Here is a 26,002-nt window from a genome sequence, read left to right on the forward strand (position 1 = left end):
ATGTCATTAAAATTCAAAACTTCTGCTCTGTGACAATGTCAAGAGAATGAGAAGACAAGCCACAGATTGGGAAAAACTATTTGCAAAGGACACATCTGATAAAGGACTGTTATCCAAATATACAAAGAACTCTTAAAATTCAACGAGAAAACAAATAATATGTTTTAAAAAATGGACCAAAGACCTTAACAGACAGCCCATCAAAGAAGCTATACATATGGCAAATACACATGAAAAGATGCAACACATCATATGTCATCAGGAAAATATAAATTAAAACAACACAATACCACTATATACCTATTAAAATGGCTAAAATCCAAAACAATGCCAACATCAAATGCTGACAAGTATTTGGAGCAATAGGAACTCTCAGTCACTGCTGGTAGCAATGCAAAATGGTACAGCCACACTGGAAGACAGTTTGGCAGTTTCTTACAAAACTAAACATACTCTTACCCATATGGTCCAGCAATCACACTCCTTGGTATTTACGTAAAGCAGCTGAAAACTTATGTCCACACAAAAACCCACACACAGATGTTTACAGCCATTTTATTCATAATTACCAAAACCTGGAAGCAACAAAGATGTCCCTCAGTAGGTAAATGGATAAGTAAACTGTTACACATCCACACAATGGAATATTATTCAGCATTAAAAAGAAATGAAGAGGCTGGCCCAGTGGCTCAGGTGGTTGGAGCACCGTGCTCCTAATGCCAAGGTCACAGGTTCGATTCCCACATGGGCCAGTGAGCTGCGCCCTCTACAGCTAAGATTGTGAACAACAGCTCTCCCTGGAGCTGGGCTGCTGTGAGCAGCTGGAGGTCGGCGTGAGCTGCAGTGGGCTGCTGTGAGCTGCCATGGGCTACTGTGTGCTGCCAGCAGCGGCCGGCAGCCGACCAACAACTGGTGACCAACTGCCTCAGCTGGGGGAGTACAAGGCTCATAATACCAGCATGGGCCAGGGAGCTGTTTCCTACACAACTAGACTGAGAAACAATGGCTTGAACTGGGGCGGGGGGCAGGGGGGGGAAGCAGAAGAAGAGGGGGGAAATGAGCTATCATGTCGTAAAAAATGGAGGAAACTTAAATGCATATTACTAAATGAAAGAAGTCAATCTGAAAAGGCTATCTACCTTATAATTCCAACTATATGCCACTCTGAAAAAGGCAAAACTATGGGGACAGTAAAAAGATCAATGGTTGCCAGGGGTTGAGGGTGGGGTAGCATGGGGAGAATGAGCAGGTGAAGCACAGAGGATTGTTAGGGCAATGAAACTACTGTGTATGCTACTATCATGGTAGATACACACAAGGTGGGATCAAAACCTATGGTGAATGTTTAAATTTTAAAACATTTATTACAGTAAAAGATATATTGCCATTAAGCCCCCTCAAAACACTCCCCCTTGCTTCAAACACACTTATCCCATCGTTCTTGCCACCTTCTGAAGCAGTTCTGGAAGTCCTCTTCCATAAGTGTCTTTAGTTGAGCTGTCACAGCTACCATGATCTCCTGAATCGATTCAAAACGTTTACCTTTCCTGGTCATTTTGACTTTGGGGAAGAGACAGAAGTCACACGGTGCCAGTTCCGGTGAATAAGGACACATCATAATGCTTTCATTTGATAGAAACTGCGGTACCAGAAGCAATGTGTGACATCGAACCTTTCTGTTGTGATCACAAAATACAGTGAATGCTGCTGCCAGGTGCCATCCAATGGAAAGGCAGGGCTCTTCAATATGGGAAATGGCGCCTCAAACCTTAGTAACAGTGTGTGATACATTTCATCTTGTTCCGTGTATTGGGGTGTGAGCTACGGTTGAGAAAAGGTGTGTTTTAGTGTGCCGTAAATCATCCTCTATTATGACAATGCTCTGTGTCACACATTGCTTCTAGTATATGGCAATTTCTGTCAAATAAAAACATTACAGTGTGTCCTCATCCAACTTATTCACTGGATCTGTCCCCATGCGACTTCTGGCTCTTCCCCAAAGTCAAAATGATTCAGGACATGGAGGCAGCCACAATAGCGCAATTAAAGACACTCACAAAAGAGGACTTCCAGAACTGCTTCAGAAAGTGGCAAGGACGATGGGATAAGTGTGTTCGAAGCAAGGGGGAATATTTTGAAGGGGATTAACGGCAATGTGTCTTTTACTGTAATAATTTTTTAAAAATTTAACATTCACCATATTTTTTTATCACACTTCATACATATCATTTGTCTAAAGCATAGAATGTATAAGTAAGACATACAAGCATAGAATGTATAAGTAAAGCATAGAATGTATAAGAGTGAGCTGAGCTAATGTAAATTATGTAAATTATGGACTTTGGGTAATAATGATGTGTCAATGTAGGTTCATCAGTTGTAACAAATGTACCACTCCAGTAGGCAATGTTGATAATGAGAGAGGCTATGCATGAGTGAAGGCAGGAAGAGTATGGAACATCTCTGCACCTTCCACTCAGTTTTGCTAAGAACCTAAAACTGCTCTAAAAAATAAAGTCTATTAAAAAAATTTTTTAGGCTCACTAACGTCCTTTAATAAACCACTTTTTTGTTTTAAAAAACTCAATGGTAAAGAAATAGATTATTTGGGGCCAGCCCTGTGGCTCAGGTGGTTAGAGCTCCATGCTCCTAACTCCGAAGGCTGCCGGTTTGATTCCCACATGGGCCAGTGGGCTCTTAACCACAAGGCTGCCAGTTGAACTCCTTGAGTCCCGCAAGGGATGGTGGACACCCCCCTGCAACTAAGATTGAACACAGCACCTTGAGCTGAGCTGCCTCCTGGATGGCTCAGTTGGTTGGAGCGCATCCTCTCAACCACAGGTTGCCGGTTCAACTCCAACAAGGGACGGTGGGCTGCGCCCCCTGCAACTAGCAACGGCAACTGGACCTGGAGCTGAGCTGCGACTCAGATTGAAAGGACAACTTGACTTGAAAAAAAGTCCTGGAAGTACACACTGTTTCCCAATAAAGTCCTGAAAAAAAAAAAAGTCTCCTTATTGAACACTATTTAAAAAAAAAAGAAATAGATTATTCAACCACTATTGTTGAGAACACTGCTAAAGTTAGAAGTAGATCAATTTAAGCATTTTCCACAAACTATATCCCAAAATAAATTCCAGCTGGATTGAAGAACTAAATTATGAAGAAGAAGAAGAAGAGAAAAAACCCTCTATAAAAAGTAAGGGGGAAAGAAAGTAAGGATTTTGGATTTTTGAATGGAAAAAAAATTTTTTCAATGTATGAAAGCACAAGTATATATCAACAGATCGTGGTACAAATTTTTAATTTCTCTACATAAAATTTAAAAAGACATAAATGGTCAGCATTTTTTATAACAGCAAATAAAACGAAAAAAATGTAAACAACTTGAACATTTCTCAGTATAGTACTGATTAAATAAATTAGGGTACATTCATGCAGTAATAGTACACACACACTAAAAACGATGCTGTGTATATGCTGAAAGAGTGGATGGCTCCCCAAGTCTCCTGATCCTAAGAAGCACTTAAACTACGTAGCAGTCTACTCTCTAGAATAACTGTGCACTTTTACTCCACCAACTGAGTCATGGGTTACCAAAGATCAGTTATTTATGTTCCCAAACCTATTTATGTCACTTGCAACTCCACACTGAAAGTAACAATTATGCACATTGATGAAATGAACGTGTTTTAAGGAACACTAAGTAGTGTGCTTTGAGAAGCCTCAATAAAAACTTCATGTCTAATTAAATAGGGGCAAGACAACATTCAGAGTAAAAAAAAAATACTAAATTATATTCATTTTATAGGATCTTTAAGTTGCTAGTCCAGTATAAAGAAAATGAAACTGTAAGTCCTATATGGTGTATTATGGGGGCAATTTATACAAGAAAGATGATATGTAATTCCACAAGTGTATCCATACTCACAGAAAAGGTTTTGGCCCTATATCCAAAGACTGTTGAATAAATGTAGGCTTAGATGTTTTAAAATATAAAATGTTTGAGTGATATATCTTACCACTGTTGAATTCCTTTCACTTAATCAGCTAATGATCCAGATTATGTTGTATAAGAAGGCTTTTCTTATCATTATCAAAAATGCTAACAGGTAAATAAAATGACAAATGTTTCAATCTTGGGGGGAAAAAACCAACAACGAAAGATGCTGTATGAGTGAGGAACTACTCCTATCATAAAGATACAATAATGAAAACTGAGTGGTGATGGCACTCAAATAGAGAACAACAGACCATAACAGAAATCCAGAAATAGATCCATGTGCCAAGGGAATTAAGTATATTCAAAATAAATTACATATGGACTGGTTTAAATGTAAGTTCATAGGAAAATAATTTAATGGCTCTTATAAACATCTTTCATGGTAAGAGATGTAACTTTTCACCTATCATATTGGCAATAGTTTTAAGTTTAATAACACCCTATACTGGCAATGGTATGAAGAATTAAATACTCTTATACATTGGTGAGGATGTAAACAGACATAACTGGCTGGAGGGCAATTTAGCAACCACGATCAAAATTGAAATGCACATACCCCTGGCCTAAGAATTTTACCTCTAGGAATAGCCTACGGTAAAGGGCAAAATGACCTAAATACAAGGTTATTCACTGTAGCGTTGTTACTAACAGCAAGTGACTGAAAGCAATCTAAATGTCCATTACCAGAAAACTGGTTAAATAAATTATGGCATATGTATACAATAGAATATTATAAAACGACAGCTGTAAAAAAGAATAAAGAAGCTCTTTAGGTAATAATTTGGAATAAGTTATAAAATATATCAAGCAAAAAAAGCAAGATGCAGAATAGTGACTATAGTATGCTTTTATTTGTGTGAAAAATGAGGAAGGAAACATAGCAAAGAAAATTATTCATATTTGCTTTTATAAGCATAAAATTCCCTGAAAGGAAACTGGAAAATGAAAGTTACTTACGGAATCGAAAGGAAACAAGATGTTTCACTGCATAGGTTTTACACTTTGTGTTTTTTAACCATATAAATGTACTGTCCATTTAAAAAAATTAAATATTTTAAAGCAAGTTGTGGGTTGATATGTACAGCACAATCTTAATATTTTAAAAAGCACGTAACGGCACAGAAAAAAAAGAGAAAAATCTACCAAAATATTAAAGAATGATTGTTACTGCTTGGTGTTGAGATTATGGGTGATATTTACTTTCTTATAAATTCTTTTAGGTAATTTCCAAATTTTCAAGAAAAAAAATATATCGCTTATATATTCAGAAAAGAAGAGCATACAGAAATCTTTGTTTTTATTATTATTTTTTTAAATTGGACCATCTATATTGCCAAGAAACAGGTTTCTTCTTGGTAGTGGAGAAAGGGGGAATCTTTTCACTTCTATTCAGCTGAGAAATCTCAGTGACTGAGTATATCCACATTTCTAAGCAGCAGAGAAGAGGTCTTGCCTTATGGGAAAAGTGAAAGGCAGCCCAGATGCAGGCTATCAAGGACTTGAGATCCCTCTCAGAATATGGACAAGATGTTATAGCTTTCCTCAGACGCTGATTTAAAAAAAATACAATTCGCATTCCATAACACATCCTTATGAAAGCACAGAAGAAATGACCGGCATGAATCACTGTAGCCCTTCCCCCTCTCCACAGGAACAACACCCAGAATAGTTTCCTGATGATGCAGCAGCCAGACCTTTGAAAGCTTTCATCTTTAGGGAGGAAATAAAAGGGGAAAACAAGTCCTTGACACAGACTTCAGTTTTTAAGTCTTCACAAGGCAGAACAAGGCAGCGATAAAATAGATATGAACCTTGTTTTTGATTCTTCCCACTAGGGCCTGCAGTTGCTGTGTGTGTGTGTGTGTGTGTGTGTGTGTGTGTGTGTGTGATACAGATCTGCCTGGTTTGCTCTGCTTTCACTATTAATACAACTGCTATTTTGCAGGTGACTCTATATTTTAATATTTTTCACTCTGATGACCAGGTGTCTTCATAGATATCATCACTTTTAATCACTATAATAAGATATGTTAATATTGTTTTGTATTTACCAAGCGCCTTTCATTTGAGAATCTCATTGCCTTAGTTACTATGTCATCATGACACATATTCTCTTTCTGGCACAGATAATAAAACTGCCTTGCAATATGGTTAAGTGATTACTCTACATGACAATGTAAAATTAGCCATAGAACCCTTCTGCTGTCGAGACACAGGTACTGTAACCACTAGAAGGCAGTGCCACTAACCTGGTAGGTATTTTGATCATCAGCCTGGGAAACTTGTATTGAGTTTTTGTAAAACACGTTGGCATGATTTCCAAGTTTCTAACTTGGAAGATGGAATAACTGGCAATGCCACAAACTAGTGTTAAACATATCAGGAGGAAGGGAAATGTCATGAGAGACCAGTTTGCTTTGGGTCACATTGTGCTTGGCCTATAGGACAGGACAGCCAGGTGATCACCTATGGAAGACAGCGAGTCTTATGGGTTTGGAGTTCAGCAGAGATGTCTGAGCTGGTTATTAGTGTATAGTGATAGTTAAAACAATGCAAGAGGATGAGACTGTTTCAGGAAAATGTATGAAGTAAGAAGAGATAAGGACATAGGACAGAACCCCATTAAAAACTAGTATCCAAGAGGAAGAGATTCCAGGGAAAGAAACTAAGAAGGGGTGGTCACAGAGGTAGGAGAAGGTCTCTACGACATCAGAAGATAATAATGCCGGAGCCATCAAGGTCTGATGATGGTCAACAGTGAAGAACATACTCGCAAGACAGAGCTCAAAGGAGAAATATTCATTGCATTTGGTAACATGGGTGTCATTTTACTTAAACTGTAGTACCAAGATCACCAGCAGTAAGGGCAGACATCAGATTGCAATGAATTAAAATATTTGTTTTGTAAATTCCTATGTTCATAATTATTTTTTTCATAGGACTACATGTAACGAAACTTAAAAAATAAAAGGAACAAGGGAACATTTATTACTTTCTACATGCCGTGAAATTCAGTGGGCAAATTTGCATGCTATTTCATTTAAGCTTTCCATCAAACATTGTGATATAAATAATATTACCCTCATTTTTACAGATGAGAAAAGTGAGGTTCAAAAAAGTTAAGTAATATTACCTGATAATTAAGACTGATAACTTACTACGTTTTCTAAAGCTTTTCATGCTTTATCTCATTTAATTCTCCCAACAATCCTATGAGGTAGGTAACCAGTGTTATCTCCTCCCTTTACAAATGAGGAAACAGAGGCACAAAGAGCTATAAAATTTACCATAATACCATACAATGATGAAGCTGAGATTAAAATATGAGCAGTCTGACTCAAAAGTCTATAATTATAACTACTATGTCATTTTTTTCCCCCAAGGACCTAAGCAATACATGTGGATTTCAATCCAGGTTCTGCCTGATTCTAAAGACTTTTATCAGTCTACTACCCAATGTTACCTCAAAATTCCTAAAATGGTGTTTTAATAATGAAGACCATTAAGAATCCAACTCTTTAAAGGATAAAAACTTTCCCTCCATCTTAAACACTCTTTAAGAGACAAGGTCTCACTTTCAGAACTTACTCTGAATAAAGAAAATCTAACCTAAGCCAACTTTTCCACTGAATTCTGAAAATATTTAACAGATATCTAACAATATTTAAAGATATTGTTCAGATAATAGACACGTATTTTTAGAAGGGAGGGTAGCACAGTAAATCCTATCAACTATGAATACCAATTAGTTGATTAGATCTTTTCCAATGTGACTGTTAGTTGACAGTAAATTCTGTTTAAAAAGAAAGACAAGCCTGGCTTAAGGGAAAGAGTACCAGGAAAAAATCCTAGGCCTTACATGGGAAGAACACGAGTGTTTGGGAACACACAATTATGTACATATTTGTGAGGTTTGATTTTTAAAAAGTAGGAGCATACCAAACCCAATAACTTACTTAATAATTTTATCCAAGCCAAACCTTATTTAAAACACTTCAAATGGAATAATTGCGAAAGATAAAGCAAAAACCATTAAATACTATTAGATTCCACTCATTTAAAAAATTCAAAGCTTATTAGTGTTTGGGGATTTTAAGGAAAAGAAACTCAACAACATTTAAGTTTATATTTTAAAAATGTAAGCTATAATTAAAACTACCATTCATAAGCATCAATCAGTTGTCTACAAAACAATGCTCGTAGGATATTCTAAACATGACAATATTCTATAAATATTTCTCAGATGTGTCCTAGGATGTTCCTAAGAGGAAAATCATAATGATTCATCATCGCTGTCCTTATCCCCTTCCTCCTCATCATCACATTACAGTCCTGCCCTCAAGGGCTCCTAGATTAGAGGCCATCTTCTCCCGCCAACAACTTAATGCAACTCTTTCCTTCCAACAGGTACTTTAGCCAATCTGGCAAAAAAGAAAAGGTTGACATACCTGATCATGGATGAGCCCATGATAGAGGATGTTCTGCATGTCCCTGCAAAGCCGCTCCAGGCCACCATACTTGGACCAGACGTTGGGGCTGTTGGTTGACACCAAACCCTCCACAGTCGTCTTCAAATTACTCAGCAGCTGCCAGTGCTCTGTCCTGCAAGAGCGTCAATTATACCACAGGTGAGTTCACTTGTACCTAATGCTGATCATGTCAAAGAAAATCTAAGGCAAGAAACCTTCTGCCCCACATCCTAACATTCTCTCCTCTATTAATTTTTTACTTGGGCGTAAGACCCTACTCTGAGAGGATTAAAGTTGTAAAGAACAGTAAGGTTAAAAAAAAAATCCCCTCACATTTACATTGAATACTATGCTTTGTAAGGTGATCTTTGTCTACTATCACTCACTGCTCACATAAGTAGCCGATAACCCTGTTTCTAGGAGTATGATCCATCAAAATTATTTTCTGGACAATGACTTACACGGGAACCATATCAAGGGATGAGGACATTTGCTCAAAACCAGAAATCTTCTGCCAAACAAAAAAGCCAAAAAATGACTTTTTATTCACTATATTTCCAGGACTAAGTACACATACCTGTACACAAATATTATGGATAAGAATACAAATTGTCCACGATTTTCCCGTCATGATTTTTAAAGCTAAAATTGAGACAAAAAATTATCATAGTCACTTTGGGACATGCCCCAAATCAGTCAACTATTCGCTATTCTCCTGAATCACGTGAAGCACTTTAGTGGAAAAGTTTGAAAACTGCTGCCCTAGATGATTGTCAAGGTTCCTCTTAAATCCCCAACATTTTCTCAACACAATTTCTCAACAACACAATAAAAACTCAAAATGAACTGCAATTGAATAAAAACAGTTGGATGCACTGAGTCAAACTGGATAATGAAAACATGAGATGAGATGTCAAACTCCTCCTCCTGGCCCAGTTGTTGTGTTGGACACTTTCCCTTCCTCCTTAATTTCTTACCTAGAACATTACTCTTTCCTCTTCACAAGGACAGTAATGAGAATGATAATAATTTCTTCAAGGAACATTCACCGCAACTATTTTACATCACTGAAATACCTACAGGGATGGGAGGATCCTGAATTAGAATCCTTTATAATTCCATCAGTACTCAGAATTAACCTCTCTTATACATTTTGTACATTTTCTGAGCCCTTTTTAAAAAGTGGATGAGTACAGTAAAGGCAGACAAAATAAAATGCATGAAGCTAGGCTAGGTCTGGTATAGGAATATCATCTAAAAAGAGAAAGCCAATCTAGATTTCTGGTCAGGATGGCAGAGTAGATAAACGTTACGCTTGTATCCTCTCATGCCCATATCAAAATTACAACTACAGAATAACCATCACTGAGAATCACCTGAAGTGGAGCTGATCAGAAGTCCTACAACTAAGGATATACAGAATAAGCCACATTGAGGCTGGTCGGTTCCCGCGGTGGCAATTAAAAATCAGGAGGGATATCTTGGCTGTGGGAGTACCACCTGAGGAGCAAGGGGTCCCAGCCCCCACCAGGCTCCGCAGCCCAGGGTTTCAGTGCTGGGAAGAGAAGTCTCCACAACTTCTGCCTGTGAAAACCAGTAGAGATTGTGGCTGAATGAGACCGAGGTTGTTTCCATGCCTTAGCGACTATAAATAACGTTTCCATAAACATGGGGGTACAGATATCTTTTTTTTTTTTTTTAATTAATGCAGGTATCTTTTTGAGGTAGTGATTTTGTTACCTTTGGATCTATACCCAGAAGGAGAATTGCTGGATCATATAGCAGTTCTATTTTAAATATTTTGAAGAATCTCCATACTGATTTCCATAGGGCCACACCAATTTATAATCCCACCAACAGTGCACAGGGTTCTCTTTTCTCCACATTCTCACCAACACCTGCTATCACTTGTCTTTTTGATGACAGCCTTTTAACAGGTGTGAGGTGACCGCTCACTGTGGTTTTGATTTGCATTTCCCTGGTGATTGGTGATGTGAAATACCTTTTCATGGACCTGTTGGCCATGCCCCTGTTCTATTTCTATACCAGTCCTCAGAGGTATCTCAAGATAACGAAGATGCACACGGATTGAGGTGGTCATTAAAATGCCATTTATTGTTGTAGTGTGAGCAACTACTATCACAGAGGACAACTGACAGCCAACTTTTGCTTAAGTGACTCTCCACCTTCTATGCTTCTTCAGGGCTCATCTGGCCTGCTGTGACTGACACAGTTTTTACGTTCCAACAGGCTCCAACCAAGTGTTGCAGGCCTGAGAGCCAGTCTGGTTTCTCAAGTTACTCTGCATATATGTGTTCTGATTCATTTGGTATTGATCTTACAAGCTCAACTGTCAAAGAACATCACGATAAGTCCTGAAAGCAGACACCAAGTACCCTATCATCCTACGGCTTTGATTCCAAAATTACACAAAGAGCACTGAAATCCTAGAAACTCTGACCATTCAGATCTACTAGCAACTTCTCTAGGCAAAACTAAAGAACTTTCTTTCCCCACAATAAAGTGTCCTTGAGATACCAAAGCTACAAAAGAATGTGGCTGTTACTCTACGATACAACAAACCATCTATATTTGGTATATGCTCTTGTAGGAAAAAAGTAAAATTAAAAAAAGAATTGATTTACATAGCTAGTCTGTTCAGTGTCCTTACCTTTTTAGAATCCTTTATCCTAATGATGTAGTTACCATTTTCAGAGAGTTGAAATACTAAGTTCAATTGAAGCCCATATACAGTGGTTGGATTAATCCATTCATACCTGCAGCTTAGATGCAAGTAAGCAGATCACCATGAGAAATCAAATACCCTTCCCCATTCTTTAACCACATTTTCAGGAAGCAGTGTCATTCTTTCCTAGGTTAAACCTGTTTGGTAATAATTATTTGGATAGTATCACCTTGTAGTCACATGTAACCTCTATCTGGGTACAAGCCAGGCCTTTGAAGTATATATTAGGTTCAAAGCAGCCCTTTGCAGAGCCACTTCTGCAAGTACACAGAGTGCTGTCCTTTAATTACCATAAACTAAAAGCAAGTCTTTTTAAGCCTCTCACCCCATGCCAAGAAGAACCTGTCCTCAGTGGCAAGGGCCAGCATAATCCATCTCTACCTGAATCATTTTCATCAACAAACAATAAAGCCAGTCTCAGAATCAAGTCCTACCTATTTTCTTTTTGGAGGATTTTGACTATATTCCTCCTATAAAGAGAAACATAATTTGAATTGCATAAGCAACTCAAATGAGGATATCTGAGGAAAAACAGTTTTCCTAAATACCAACTCAGTCTTAAATTTGCCAAATCACAATTGGAAGTGACACTCAAGGTTAAAACAGAAAAGTTACAAGCAAATGTTACTTTTTAAAGTGTCACACCATATAAATAATATATAACTAATCACTAAAAATAAGTGAAATAAATAGTAAAAAAGTAAATATTCTGTAATTGTAAAGTGAGATTCAATCCAAGAAACATATCGGCATATCTTCAATCCCTAATGCTCTTTTTAGTGGTAAAAGGAAACAGCTTCAACCTAGTGGCATATCCATTCATACCTGCATCTTAAATGCAAGATCACCACAAGAAATCAATACCCCTCCCCATTCTTTAACCACATTTTCAGCAAGTAAGGTCAGTCTTTCCTAGGTTAAACCTGTTTGGTAATAATTATTTGGATAGTATCACCCTGTAGTCACATGCAACCTTTGTCTGGGCACAGGCCAGTGTGTCATTTATCCGGAGTGGACTGTGGTATCTACTCAAGATCAGAGTTGAAGGTCAGGTTGTCCCAAGTCAGGTAATGATTTGATCCCTGAAAGGTGAGGCGAGGTATAAAATATCCATATGATGGAATATCATGAAACTATTAAAATTTTTGATGAGGAAGAGTTTCTGAAGCTAATGATAGTATGGCAAAGTATAAAAAGCAGAATGTAAAATTATATTTATGATCTCTCTATAAAAATACTGAGAAATAATGGTACGTTAATAGTGGTTACTTTTGGTTATATGAGAGGAATATACAGAACTGCTCCGGCCTTCCTTGAGGCTAGCAATTAATGAAAGATCAACAATCTGCACAATGTTAGTAAATAAGAAGCTGGAAAGTACTATGAAGGATTTTTTAAAATATTCAAGTATCAAGGGCACCTCACACTGAAAGATTGTGGTTAGGCAAGTACCTGGGACTTGTAATGTCAGAAAGCACTTCCTGGAAAGAAGTTAATGGGTTCCTTCTTCAAGTAGAGAAAAACATAACTAAGTAAAATAATTATTGGTAACACTGAGGTAGCAAGAGACTACCACACTTAAATTGTGTTGAATTTTCTTATCTGGGTCCATATTTTATGTTTTTAATTATACAGTATTTAACTTCTAGAAAGTGTAGTTAAATATTTGATGCTTTTTAAATAAGTAATATGCTTCTAGAAAAAACATACTTAACTCTAATATACAGTCTCTCAGTTCTGAGGCACCCAGAGGAACTAACCACTGGCCAGTCCCATCCCTTTAATGGCTGACAGCAGACTCTTAACGTCTGTGAGAGAATAAGCAGCCACTTGCAAGGCATGTTTTGTAACTTCATACCTATTAACAAATGTTTCACCCATCACACTAAATGTGACTGTCAAATTTATTAAATTTCAACAAGTAGATGTAACAAAAGGAAGTAAAATCCCTTATGTTCAAAACCTAACCATCGGGCCGACCCGGTGGCTCAGGCGGTTAGAGCTCCATGCTCCTAACTCCGAAGGCTGCCGGTTCGATTCACACATGGGCCAGTGGGCTCTCAACCATAAGGTTGCCAGTTCGATTCCTCGAGTCCCACAAGGGATGGTGGGCTGTGCCCCCTGCAACTAAAGATTGAACACGGCACCTTGAGCTGAGCTGCCGCTGAGCTCCCAGATGGCTCAGTTGGTTGGAGCGCATCCTCTCAACCACAAGGTTGCCGGTTCGACTCCCGCAAGGGATGGTGGGCTGTGCCCCCTGGAATTAGAAAATGGCAACTGGACCTGGACTGAGCTGCGCCTGAAGCTGAACGGCACCCTCCACAACTAAGAATGAAAGGACAACAACTTGACTTGGGAAAAAAGGCCTGGAAGTACACACTGTTCCCCAATAAAGTCCTGTTCCCCTTCCCCAATAAAAAAAAACAAGTCTTAAAAAAAAAAAAAAAAAAAAACCTAACCATCGATGGTGTACAAACTCCTTAGTATGGAGTCCAAAAATTTTCTTATCACGTGGCCCCAATCTAAATACCAACTTTCTTGTGCAGTATTCTCAACTTGAATACAGTCTCTCTCTTTCTCTCCAGTACACTCTATTACAAACATGCTAACCTCATGCCTACTTCCATGACTTTATTCACGCAGACCTTTCCACTTGGAATGTTTCTCTTCTTGTCCCATTCAGGAGTTCAGGTTCAGCTCTAGTTCAACCTTCTCCCAAAAAGTTCTAAATAATCTGATCTGCTGTGACTCTTTTGTAGAAACCCTATATATAACGTACGCTGTCAATATACCATTCCCCTAATAATCCTTTTTAAAAGCCCACATTGTTATTTAACAGTATATGGTTTGTTTCCTTAAGGACAGGGACCATGTCTTTTTCTGTTTCTTCAGTATTTTTAATAAGCAGAGAGAAAATGTCTTTCAGTGGAAAGAGAACAAGCTTCACAGTCAGGCAAACCTAAATCCGAATCATAGCTCTCCACAAACTAGCCGTGCATCCCTGGGGAAGCCATTTAAACTCTTTAAGCTTCAGTTCCCTCATTTGCAAAATGGAGATAAAAACAACTGCTTCAATGAGTAGAGAAATCTATAGAAATATTCCTTCCCTTTTCTCTGTCCTTTTCTTTTTCCTTGCATAAATCTAATAAATCCAACTAAAGCAGAAGGGGTACCTCCTATAAAGCCTTCTTACCCATTCTGCTTCAGAAACAATTCTGCCAAAAACTCTATGGGATTGGACAGTCTGCAATATACTTAAGACTGGTCAAGACTGGTCACAGGGTTCCACATCCAAAGAGTATCTCAACTACATTTAAACCAGGGTCAAACCTATTAGTAAGCACAGATTCCAAGGCCTTGTTTCTGTTCATGGTGCTCCCACTGACGCAGAAAAGCTAGGAAAGGCTTCCTCAGTATTAGATGCACTTTAAATATAACAGAGACTCAAATCTGCTTACTTGATAGAATGGAAGAAACACAAGTTTTATTGCAACACAAGAAGGTTGATTTTATGAGTCATATAAGAAAGCCAATCTCATTACCTTATAGTCACACCTTGTGTGGTCTAGGTAGCAGAGTGCTTTACAAGCAAGACAAAGCAGGCACATACCACCACTTCAACAGCGAAGGCACAGGAGGAAAGAGTGCTTCACTGGTCACAGTTTTAGCGATACTATTGTAAAGTAAAAGGTAGTTAGCATTAGAACTAATGCTAAACTATCTTAAAAACTGCTGAGGGAAGGAAAGAGCAAGAGAACATTATAAAAATCATTTTTAAAAGATGACAGAATTAAGACTAAAGCAAACTAGAACAATGAAATAGAAAAAAAAAAAAAAAAAACCCTTGGAAAATTTTAAACTCTCCAAAGACTCCTGAGGAGGCAAAAATAAAACCATGGTGTTGAAGCAAAGCGGAAGAGGAATCATTATGCCATCATTATGACTTACTGCTTTCTTCTCAAAAGTATCCAAATGAGGGAGCTCACGGGGAGACCGTCTTAGAATCCTGGAGAAATTAAGGGATTCTGCAGAGTATTTTCTAGTCAAAAATCAATCATCTCTGATGTAGTATAGAATTATACACTTGAAACCTATGTAATTTTACTAACCAATGTCACCCCAATAAATGTAATAAAAATTAAAAAGAAAAACATCAATCATCGCTTCAGTCCTACAATCCAGCAGGATTCCTATGAGTTTCACTGGCAGAGGCCATGGCTCCACAAACTTTGAGAGAGTTTGCCAAGTCCCTATTTAGTCATTACGGTTTATGACTTCCTTTAATAATCTTTCCTCCCAATCATGTGTGGGTTCAACTTCAAGTGGTCCCAATCCAGAGGAACTAAAAACATGTCAGCATGCTGTCACTGTGTCTTGAAAAATTCAGATTTACATCTATCGCAGCATTGTTCCACTGAACTTTCTGCGATGCTGGAAATGTCCTATATCTGTTTTGTCCCATATGGCAGCCACTAGCCACTATGGCCATTAAGCACTTGAAATCTGGGTAGTGTGACTAAATAACTGAAATTTTACTTCTACATAATGTAATTCATTTAAACTAAAATGACCACATGTGGCTAGTGGCTATATGTTGGACAGAGCTATCCTATAACCACCCATGCAGGCTGGTGAAACTTACCAAGGTTACAGAGCAAAACAAAAAACAGGAAAAAAGAATCCATTTAGTAGAAGTGATAAAGCATCTATAAAAAGCAAAACAGCTGTGCGGAGGGTAGATACTGAGAAAAACTGCCCTGCAGGGTCCCTACTGTCAGCTGATACATCTCCTCTTCCTGAGCTCTGACAATAGCATTTTCCCCAAAAGCCTTCAGGAGGATGTCTCTGTGGGGCTTTTTGTACTAATAATTGGGCCAGCATTATGGATTGCTCAAAAATCGTGTGAACATCCTGCTTTGCTACCAGTGCTACACAGACTGTCAACTCCTAGCGTGGTCAAAGAAAAAAGGGGAAGGAAAGAAAATAGAAAATGAAGATAAATGTGAAAAAGTGAAAATGAATAGGGAGAAAGGGAAAAAAGAGGCCCTTTCAATGGCAACACTACCACTGGCACCTGCCCAACCGTAAGAGGCATGACCAAATTGTTCTTGTTTTCATTCCTTGAACAAACATTCACACCAATTATATGTCAGGCACTGTGTTAGGAGCTGTGCTTGTGGTAGCTACATAGGAAGCGTCCCCATCTCTCAGTGTTCAGAATGCAATGAGGAAAACGGGCACTTAACACAGAAACGCTATGAAGTGAGAAGTGCTGTAGTAACAGAGATGCAAGGTTAGGGAAGGATGCCTTCCAAAGGCGCAGTATTTACAGGATGACTAAGAGCTTCCCAGGCAGAGGAGGAGGTACTGCAGGGAATGTAGAGGAGCAAGAATGAGAATGGTGAGAATGGTGAGAAAGGAGAAGTGTGAGAGAGTGAATTGCCATGCTTTTGTAACTGGGAACTTAGACTAAAGTACAGACTGAATACCAGGGGAGAAGTTTTGACTATTTTATATTTTTAATGAGAAGCCACTGAACGTTTCTGAGCAAAATACTATTAGTAACTTTGCTTCTGAAAAATTAAGCTGGTAGCAAGTGCGGAGGCTGACTAAATTCAGATTGGGAGATTAGTTACGAGGCTACTGAGATAATCCACAATGACAGATAATAATAAGGGTCTTCAGTGAATATTTTACTTATGTCTGCCCAGAATTCATGTCCCTTTCTTTTGGTAACAGAACCTCAATTTTCCACAGGGAAATCACACCTCTCCCACTTCTGATGCTCCATGTAGTTCTAAAACAGTATCACCCTATCTCCGGATCCAGGGTTGGGCACATAATCTAGGCCTCACTGAGCAACATCTTCCATACCCTGGAACAGAAACATAAGACGGTTCAAAAAGAGCCAGCCCAGAATTTTGCTTTTTCTGTACTTATTGGGATTGTTTTTGTTGTTGTTGGGATTGCTAAACTTGAAGTTGCTAAGGGTTATCCTGTAGAAAAGTTTGCCTGAGAATGAATCCAACACACCTTAATGAAGGGATACACCATAGATAGGGACAAATTCGTGTTTCAGCACGCACCTACATTTGGCCATTCCTGAAACAATACTACTCCCTGGATTTTTTGGTAATAAAAGCAGATATACTTGGAAATGGAGGAAAAAATAAAGCTTCAAGAGGAAAACCAGGAACACAATTCATAGGATCTGGTGACTGCTTGGATATGGGAAATGAAGAAGAGGGAAGTATCAAATTTCACTCTGAGGCTTCTAGCTTGGTTGTTTGAGTGGAAAATTCTATTAACTGAGATAGAGAACAGAAGAGGAAAAGGTTTTGGTCAATGGAATGAGCTCAGTTTAGAGACACTAAAAAAGCATGTTAATACTTGAATTCTGAGTCTAGATCACTGCGCTAGGGAAACTGTACATGCAGCTGTGTTCAGAAGTAAAGTGCCCTAGCCCATGGCAATCCAGGGGAACAGACAATGAAGGCTAGAAGAACCATTCCTTTAATCATCTAGCAGTTTCACCAGACAATCTCCAAAAAACTGGCATTTAGGAAACCCTAGGGAAAGGGAAGTATCATCCCTAAGCACTATAGCATTTTGCTAGAGTGATAACTAGTGAGATGGAAAACAATAGGGGAACCTATGACAGAACTACACTCCAAGGACGAAGTTAAAACCTAGGCTAACAATCCACTCACTCTTCAGTGTGCTCAACTCAGATAGAGGAGCCATGCAAGGAGGAAGAACAAGCTATTCCATTGCAAACAGCAACCAGAAGAGCACACGGCCACCTTTTTCAAGAAAACTGGGGCAGAGGACAGAAGTAAGCATTTTTTGCACTTAGTACATACCAGGCACTCTGAGGAACTTGATCAAGCACCTTATCTTACCAAATCCTCACAACTTACCAGTCAGGAAGGCATTATTCTTACTCCTCTGACAGCATGAGCTAAGTTAAGCTGTAGAACTAGGATTCAAATGCAGGTCTATCTGGCTATAAAGCTTATGCACATTTCACTACATCAACTGCTTTCAGAGAATATATTGAAAAGTTTTATCCTTCATACATAACAAATGATGCCATTTCATCAAGAAGATGTTTTTCTGAATTGGGTGTTTTAATGGCCATAGAAAGGTTAGGTTTGCAGTAACCCAGTCACAATGCCTCAATTCTCCGGCACAAGGCGTTTATTTACCAGTTGTCTATCTGGAGCTTAGGCCATCAGTGCCATGAGGCCTCACTAAACAACACATTCTGAGTTAACCAACAGAAAGTAGGCTATAGAACAGTATGAGTGACTGACTTTGTGGGAGTAATTTCACTGTTGCAATTAAGTTTTGACTAGAATTTCTTGGTTAAGAGGCAAGTATGGAAGAACAATAGACAGAAAAAGATACCTGCAAAAGAGCTATCCTATTGGCCTGAATGACAGGCAAAGAATGCTATCAGATTCACTATATTATACATTTTTTTCCCATTATACATTAGCAAAGTGAGAGGCAGTATAGCATAGGTATTAAAAGGGCAGACTCTGGAGCCAGATTGCCTGGGTTGAATCCCAGTTCCACCAGTGATTTACTGTATGACCTTGGCAAGTTATTTATCGTCTCAGTTTCCTCAACTGTTAAATGGTGATAATAGAGTGCCTATCTCATCCAGTTGTTATGAAGATTAAATAAGTCAATACTTGTAAGGCTCTTGAGCAGTCCTGACATGTCGTAAATAAGTGTTTGTTAAATATATTAAGTAAATAACTAACCCAGTTAAATGTCTGGCTAGACAGGGAGGAAATTTGAATTTGAATTTCCAATCTCACCTCTCCCACATGAACTGGTAGAGAGAAATAAAAATAACCCTAAAATTTGTTTAGAATTTATATGGGACCTCTTACATGAAGCATTTCACAGGCATCTGGCGGAAGAATAGATAGCCAAATATACACAAGCAGAAACCGAAACATGGAAAAGGGAAGTGAGATGTTCGGTTTCACTGAACACATCATTCATAGATCTCAGGCTGGGACCCCAGTGCACTGTCAGTCCAGGTTTTGTACCGTAGGACACAGACTAACTGTCCACATAAAACAGCCAGGTCTTCACCCAGGAACATCTCATTAATTTTCTCTTGTTGATATTTTCTTAAAGGTAAATAGTTTATGTCCAATATTTGGACCCCAACTGCTCCTGAGACCATAACTATATCTGAATGCTTTAAAAAGTCAAACAAGATTCCCTCAAGCCACAGTCCCATTTTATCCTGTCTCTATTGCAGATTCTTAAGAGTTTAAGACCAGGGGCTGCCAGTTGGCTCAGTTGGTTAGAGTGTAGTACTCATTAACACCAAGGTCGCTGGTTGGATTCCCACATGGGCTAGATTGAAATCAGCGACTTAACTTGAAGCTGATGGGCCATGGAAAAACACACTGTTTCCCGATATTCCCCCAAAAATTAAAAAAAAAAAAAGAGTTTAATACCAGAATTATCAATAAAGCAAACCCTAAATATGGGAAGCACCTCTACAGAGTCCAAGTCACCATTTAAAGTAATTTTTTAAATCTTAAACCCTCTAATTTCTAGAAGGTATGAACTCGACAGTAGTTATACATAAATAAATGTGACATCGTTTAGTTACATTGTGGGGAAGGAGTGAAGGGTTTGAAGATGAAAAGGAAATGACAGAGAGGCTCTGCCACTCTGACAGGGATCCAGCACTGACAAAGGGCAGGAACACAATTTCTAGTCTCATTAGCGAGCCCCCACCCCCAAAACCACTGCCATTACAATCGCCCACTTTAATCCACAGGCCCTCCTTGTTTTCTTCCTCACACTCATCCCTGCCATTCATAATGCCTAACCTTTGTTCCCAGAAATTCTTACAATCTCAACCTACTTAATATTGGCAAGACTTGCTGTCACCGCAAGTTTCAGTCAGGGCACCAACCTTGTGCCCTACTCCTATCTATAAACCCTGGCCTATAAAATCTCTCTACAGCACCTCTTAATAGTCACCTCCTCTCCAGCAGCCTTGGATCTGAGCTTCACCCACTTCTGCTCCCCCTGCCCTCGACATGTCCTAGCCACCCTCCCTCACCTTCACTAAGCCGGTTCCCTCCTCCGTCTTATCCACTGCCCTGCCCGTCCCTGCGCTCAGAATTTCTTTCCAAACAAGTCGCCCACAGCAGTCGCCCTCATTCATATCTGTAGCGCCTGGCACGGCTCGGTACGCACTCCGACCACTCCCAAGCCTCCGAATGCTTCGGCTTATCCATCGGCTTCGGATTTCCCGGCCCCTTCCCAGCCCACCTGCTCTCCTCCGGCAGGCGCTCCTCGCAGCCGCCCAGCTCCATTCCCGCGCGCTCTGGCTGCATCCGGGGCTGCGACATCGCCTCCTCTCTGAAGAGAGGCGTCCCTGCCGCTTCGCCCCTCAGGGCTCCCGGAGCCCGTCAGTAACCAAGGAGTGACCCACGGCGGTTGGACTCAGGGTGATGCACAGCACCCGGATGACGGCGCCGGCGGTGACTGCTGTCTCAGCTGCAGTTTCTATCCCAACCAACCCCACTTCCGGCTCCAAAAACTACAACTTCCAGAAAACACTTCGAAGGCCCGGCCGCTCCCGGCATGCACAGTTCTAGCCAATGCGAAGCCGCTCGGGTCACGGACTGCAGACCCTGGCGGCGTTGTGTTGGGAGGGCACCAACTGAAACGCCCACTAACGCTGGCTCAGGAATCCCTACTGGTGTAGACTCGTACACGCTCCTGTCACACTGGGACCGGACTGGGGTCAGAGGCCTGGACTAGGAAATAGTGCTGGTTAGTATAGTTAACCCCACTTGAGCCTACACTGATTTAACACTTGGTGGTGGTGTTTGGGGACCTCAAGCATTTTAATGAAGAGCTCCCAAACTCAGAAGTTGACAGGTTACTTTGGGATCATACGGAAGAGCAGGAGGCGAAAAATTCTGGGGAAAGGTTTCCTGGAGGACTGATATCAGAGCAGAGTTTTTAAGGATGCGTGTGAGTTAGCCAGGAGAATAATGAAAGAAAAAGTGGAGAGGGCAGCACAGCACTATGTGAGGGAGGGATCTAGGTTAACTCCCATCAAAAACTAGTTACTCTTTTAAAAATAATATGTGACTTTCAGGAATTTTCAAACCTGAGATAACTTTTTGTGTGTGAGTTAAAAGTGAAATGAAAGAGCCTTTTAATGCAAATTATGATTTCCAACTTCCACTTACATTAAAAAAAAATACTGTGTTCAAACTTTCTCATAGTTTCCTAATAAAAGGTTATACTTTTTAAGAAAGAGGCAGTGTTAGTCATTGGGATTTCACTACCTTGTTTCTGCAAATGTATGAACTTCATTGTTTGTCATACCGGGTAACCCCAAATGATCTTAACATGATCTTAGCATATTTACATGATCTTAACACATTTACATGAAAGTCAGCTTTATCGGAAATTCTAGAACTAAAACTGTATTAAAAGTTCTGAAAAACAGGATTTTCATCACATGTCCAAGTCTGGGTTTACATGTATTTTCTTTAAAGCAGTCAGTGAATAAACAGGACAACCCGCGCTAGCTATGTGCCCAACCCCCAATCCCACCCCTCTGCTTTCCCTCACCCCAGGTAGCCATATTCTGAATCCCTTGTTTATGATCTCAGTGCTTCCCTTTTTATACAATTTATTTGCATCTATCTACATTCCTAAAAAGTATTATTTTAAAATTTGATGTTTTAACTTTATTAAAAAGGGTATTAAGCTGTATTTATTCTTTGAGGCCCACTTTTTTCCCCTTAACACGTTGTGTAGGGATCACGAGAATCTTCCCTTTTTTTCTGAGCCATGCGTTAAGGACGGATAACGAGAATCCTCGTTTTTACTATTGACTCTTTTTACTTTGCATATTTTATTGAATTATTTGTAGAATAATTATTTATAGAATAATTTATAGAACAATTTATTTGTAGAACCTATTATTTATAGAAAAATAATAAATGACATAGAAGCATTTACGCTTTAAAGAGAAGAGCGCATTTTAAAGTAGTTTCTTTTAAAAACCTGCGGGAACAGAGGGGTATGAGGGATTTAAACCCCACCCTACGCAACGTGTTAATATAACATTGATAAGATTTATTCATATTGCTGTGTGTCGCTATAGTTAATTGATTTTGACTGCTGTATAATAGTCCATTGTGTGAATATACCAATTTATTCATGCTGGTGTATTTCATTGATAGGCATTTGGGTTGTTTCCAGGGTTTTTGCTATTGTAAACAGTGCTGCTATGAATATTATTTTACATGTCTCCTCTTGTATATAAGCAAGAGTTTCTCTTGGATACATACCTAGGTCATAAAGTTATTGTCTTTCTAGCTTTTGTTTTGAATGGTGGGTTTGTAGTTGCACAGCTTTTAAAATAACTAATTATAATTAGTTTTGAAATCATAACTAATTATGTTATTTTAAATAATTAACCAAATGAAAATGGGCCATGCATGGAAAATGATGAGAACATGTTACAAATCAAAGATTATTACTTTAATTTTGTGAATCTGGGGTCCAAATGCAAAAAATTGTGAACTATGCAAAAATATCTAGCACCAGGTTTCAATAAATATCACATAAATGAAATGGCCTTAACTTAGCAATTGCTTGATGGGTTAATATTTTAAAAGTCTAAAAACCTGAAGAAGTGTATTTGATCTTGGTCAAGCTATTTGTTTTCAAGATCAGCAGGATGATATTTTTATGAAAACATTAGTAGGTCCTAAAAAACCACTGGCAGAAAGCCAATTTCACTTGAGAATCAGTTATTCAAATAACAGATTGTTAAAGTTCACTACATTTACCTATTTGCCAAAAACTTGGTTTTAAGAAATAGTCTTCTTGAATATATTCAAGAAATATCAGTTATAGTTATGAATAATCTGAACTAATCACAGATTAACAATAAGACAAAACCCGATTGAAGGACAATCTATGCAACAACTGCCTTCAATCTTCAAAAAATGTAAATATCGTAAAAGACTAAGACAGGCACAAAAAGTTTTTCAGATTAGAGGAGACAAAAGAGACAGGACAAAGAAATGCAACGTGTGAACCTGGATTGGATTCTAGATTGGAAAAAAAATATTGTTATAAAGGATAATTATTTATTTATTAGGATAATTGGCAAAATTTTAATATAGATTATATATGTACATCAGAGAACAGAATTGCATCAATGTTAAACTTCCTACATTTGATCATTTTAGCATGGTTATATAAAAGAATATCCTTAGAGCTATATTCTGTAAAGTCATAATGTCTGCAACTTACTCTCAGATTTCCAACAATGAATAATAATAATTATAGCTATCTATCTATATATAGAGAAAGCAAATGTGGCAAAACTAATAACTGGTGAATCTTGGTGAAGGGTATATGAGTATTGTATCACTGTTACCACTTTTCTTTAGATTTTAAATAGGAAAGGATTTCTAAAATCCTTTTTAAAAAATGAGCAAGTATCTTAATATGGTTTATTTTCTTAGGACTGCATCCTAGTCAATATAACCAAAATTTTAGTGTTTCCCATGGAAATTTCTTAGTTTATAATGATTAATTTTGAGTATATTTTAAGTTAATGTCTGTTTTTTCCGCAGTTTAGCATTGTTAAGTCTTTAGTCAATTTGCCAAATGAACAATTCAGTGACTACCAAATTTACTGAAATTCCTTTTTTTTATTCTTTCCTCTTTTCTTTCATTAATAAAGCTTATTAAAGTTCATATTAGATGAGATGATTTTAAAAGGTTTTGAAGAATTTTGCCAAGTTTTAATTCGTTTCTATTTTGCCTTTACACAAACATTTCTACTGCCTTGAGGTATTTATTGGTTCATTTATTCAATTATATATGAAGGCTCATTGCCAGCTACAGGCAATGCATACAACTCTAAAATTTAAAAAGTTTCAATAACAATTTTGAAAATCTGATTTCTGGACTGAGCAAATCCTTAACACATTTGAGCAATGTTCAACGTGTCTGTCGTAGCTCCCTGCCACTCTAGCTGGAAAACTGGGCCAAGAGAAGGGATCCTCTACTGAGGGGAAAGAGAGCAATGAGAGTTAGTCCAGCCTGGGCTCTTCATCCCAGAGCAAGGAGGCCAAGGGGCAAAAAGAGAAGAAGCATAAGAGAAGGATAAATACCTAAAGGCCCCATGACCCTAGAGTCTTGGCTCTCCAGACGCTCCTAGACTACCAATCTATTTAGTACAAATTGAGGATTTTTTTTTTTTTTAAGAAATAGGGGGAAATTATGTGATTTACATAAATTTGTGTAGCTTCAGAAAATTCCACAATTAGTCCTTCAGTGAACTGGCCTAGAACCCTTGGTGGACAGGGCCCCACCCTGCTCAGAGAAGACAAAGCCTAATAAGGAGTGAGCTAGAGGTCCTACCCCTGAGTCCAGGAAGAATTCCCCTTCAAGTTCCCCTGCCTACCCAGAGCGGTTTCCCTAGTCAGAGAAAACTGATGATGATCAGGGACTTGGAGACCAGTAATGCTTCCAGCTATACCTGCAAACCTGCCTGTCACATTCTCTGCTGTATCACTATACTGTGTAGCACTGGGTCTTGCACATACTAGAACCTCGAACTCCATTTGAATAAATGAACAGAGGAATCCTGAGATCAAAAGACAGAAGACTAGAACAAGCTAGAAAAGCTTAGAACAAAGGAAAAGGGCAACGCAAAAGAGGAACAGGATGCTATAGTAAAGTGGCAAAGAAAAAGTTACTATAGCAGAAAACAATGGCAAAGGGGGGTAGAGTAAGAAGAATTGAGCAGAAAAGAGGAAAAGTGTGCTGTATATATAAGTAGCTTAAGAGAGTTAGGTATCATAATAATAGTTATATCTAGCTGATCCATATTATACCTAATACAAGTTACAGCCAATTCCCTTATTATACTAGCATACTAGTATAATAAACATCAGTGTTTGAATTCTACAACTCCTCTTCTGAAAAACCAAAGAATTGATACCAAAATCAGACAAAGACATTACAAGAAAAGGATATAACACACCGATATTGCTCATGAAAAGAGAAACAATAGCCTTGACAAAAATATTAGTAAACCAAATCCAACAATATATTAAAAAAATAATAAACCATGACCAAGTAGTTTTATCTTAGAAATGCATGGGTGATTTAACATTTGAAAATAAGTCAATGTAATTCACCATACTAATAAATTTAAAAAGAAAAACCATTTGGTCATCACAACAGATGCAGAAAAAGCATTAGATAAAATTCAACATTCACTCATGATTAAAACTCTCAGTAAACAAGGAGTAGAAGGGAACTTCCTGAACCTGATAAAGGGCATCTACAAAAAAATCTGACATCATACTTAACGGTGAAAGACTGAGTGCTTTCCCCTTGGGGATGGGGATAATGAGACTAAATGTCCACTTTCACCACTCCTATTAAACATGGTACTGGAATCCCCAGTCAGTGCAATAAGGCAAGAAAAAGAATAAAAGGCATAATTATTGAAAGCAACAATTATGTTGAGTGAGATATTCCAGATAAAAAAGAGTATATTGTATGATTCCATTTCGATAAAATTCTAGACAATTCAAATTAATTTATAGTGACAGAAAACACACCAGTGGTTGCTTAGCTAGTGGTTGGGGGAAGGATTACAAAGGAGCACAAGAAAACTTTTGGGGATGATAAATATATTTATTATCCTCATTATGGTGGTGTTTTCACAGATATATACACTGT

The 26,002-nt window shown here is 38.4% G+C and overlaps 1 protein-coding gene across 10 annotated transcripts in view; it reads right to left on the minus strand.

Annotated features, from left to right (window-relative positions):
* RUBCN (rubicon autophagy regulator) overlaps positions 1-26,002 on the minus strand; it is a 59,090-nt gene that overhangs the window by 30,854 nt on the left and 2,234 nt on the right. For 9 of the 10 annotated variants that reach the window (XM_019723650.2, XM_019723647.2, XM_019723643.2 and 6 more), the window contains exons 1-2: positions 20,534-20,766; positions 8,452-8,605 (exon numbers count right to left, since the gene is read on the minus strand). In XM_019723650.2, coding sequence (XP_019579209.1) covers positions 8,452-8,605; positions 20,534-20,613 — 234 coding nt within the window. In that variant the 5' untranslated portion in view covers positions 20,614-20,766. Of the gene's footprint in view, positions 1-8,451; positions 8,606-20,533; positions 20,767-26,002 lie in introns of those variants that run through there. The other variant, XM_019723649.2, reaches the window with a different exon arrangement.

Source organism: Rhinolophus sinicus, linkage group LG01, assembly GCF_036562045.2.
Source record: "Rhinolophus sinicus isolate RSC01 linkage group LG01, ASM3656204v1, whole genome shotgun sequence".
NCBI classification, from domain to species: Eukaryota; Metazoa; Chordata; class Mammalia; order Chiroptera; family Rhinolophidae; genus Rhinolophus; species Rhinolophus sinicus.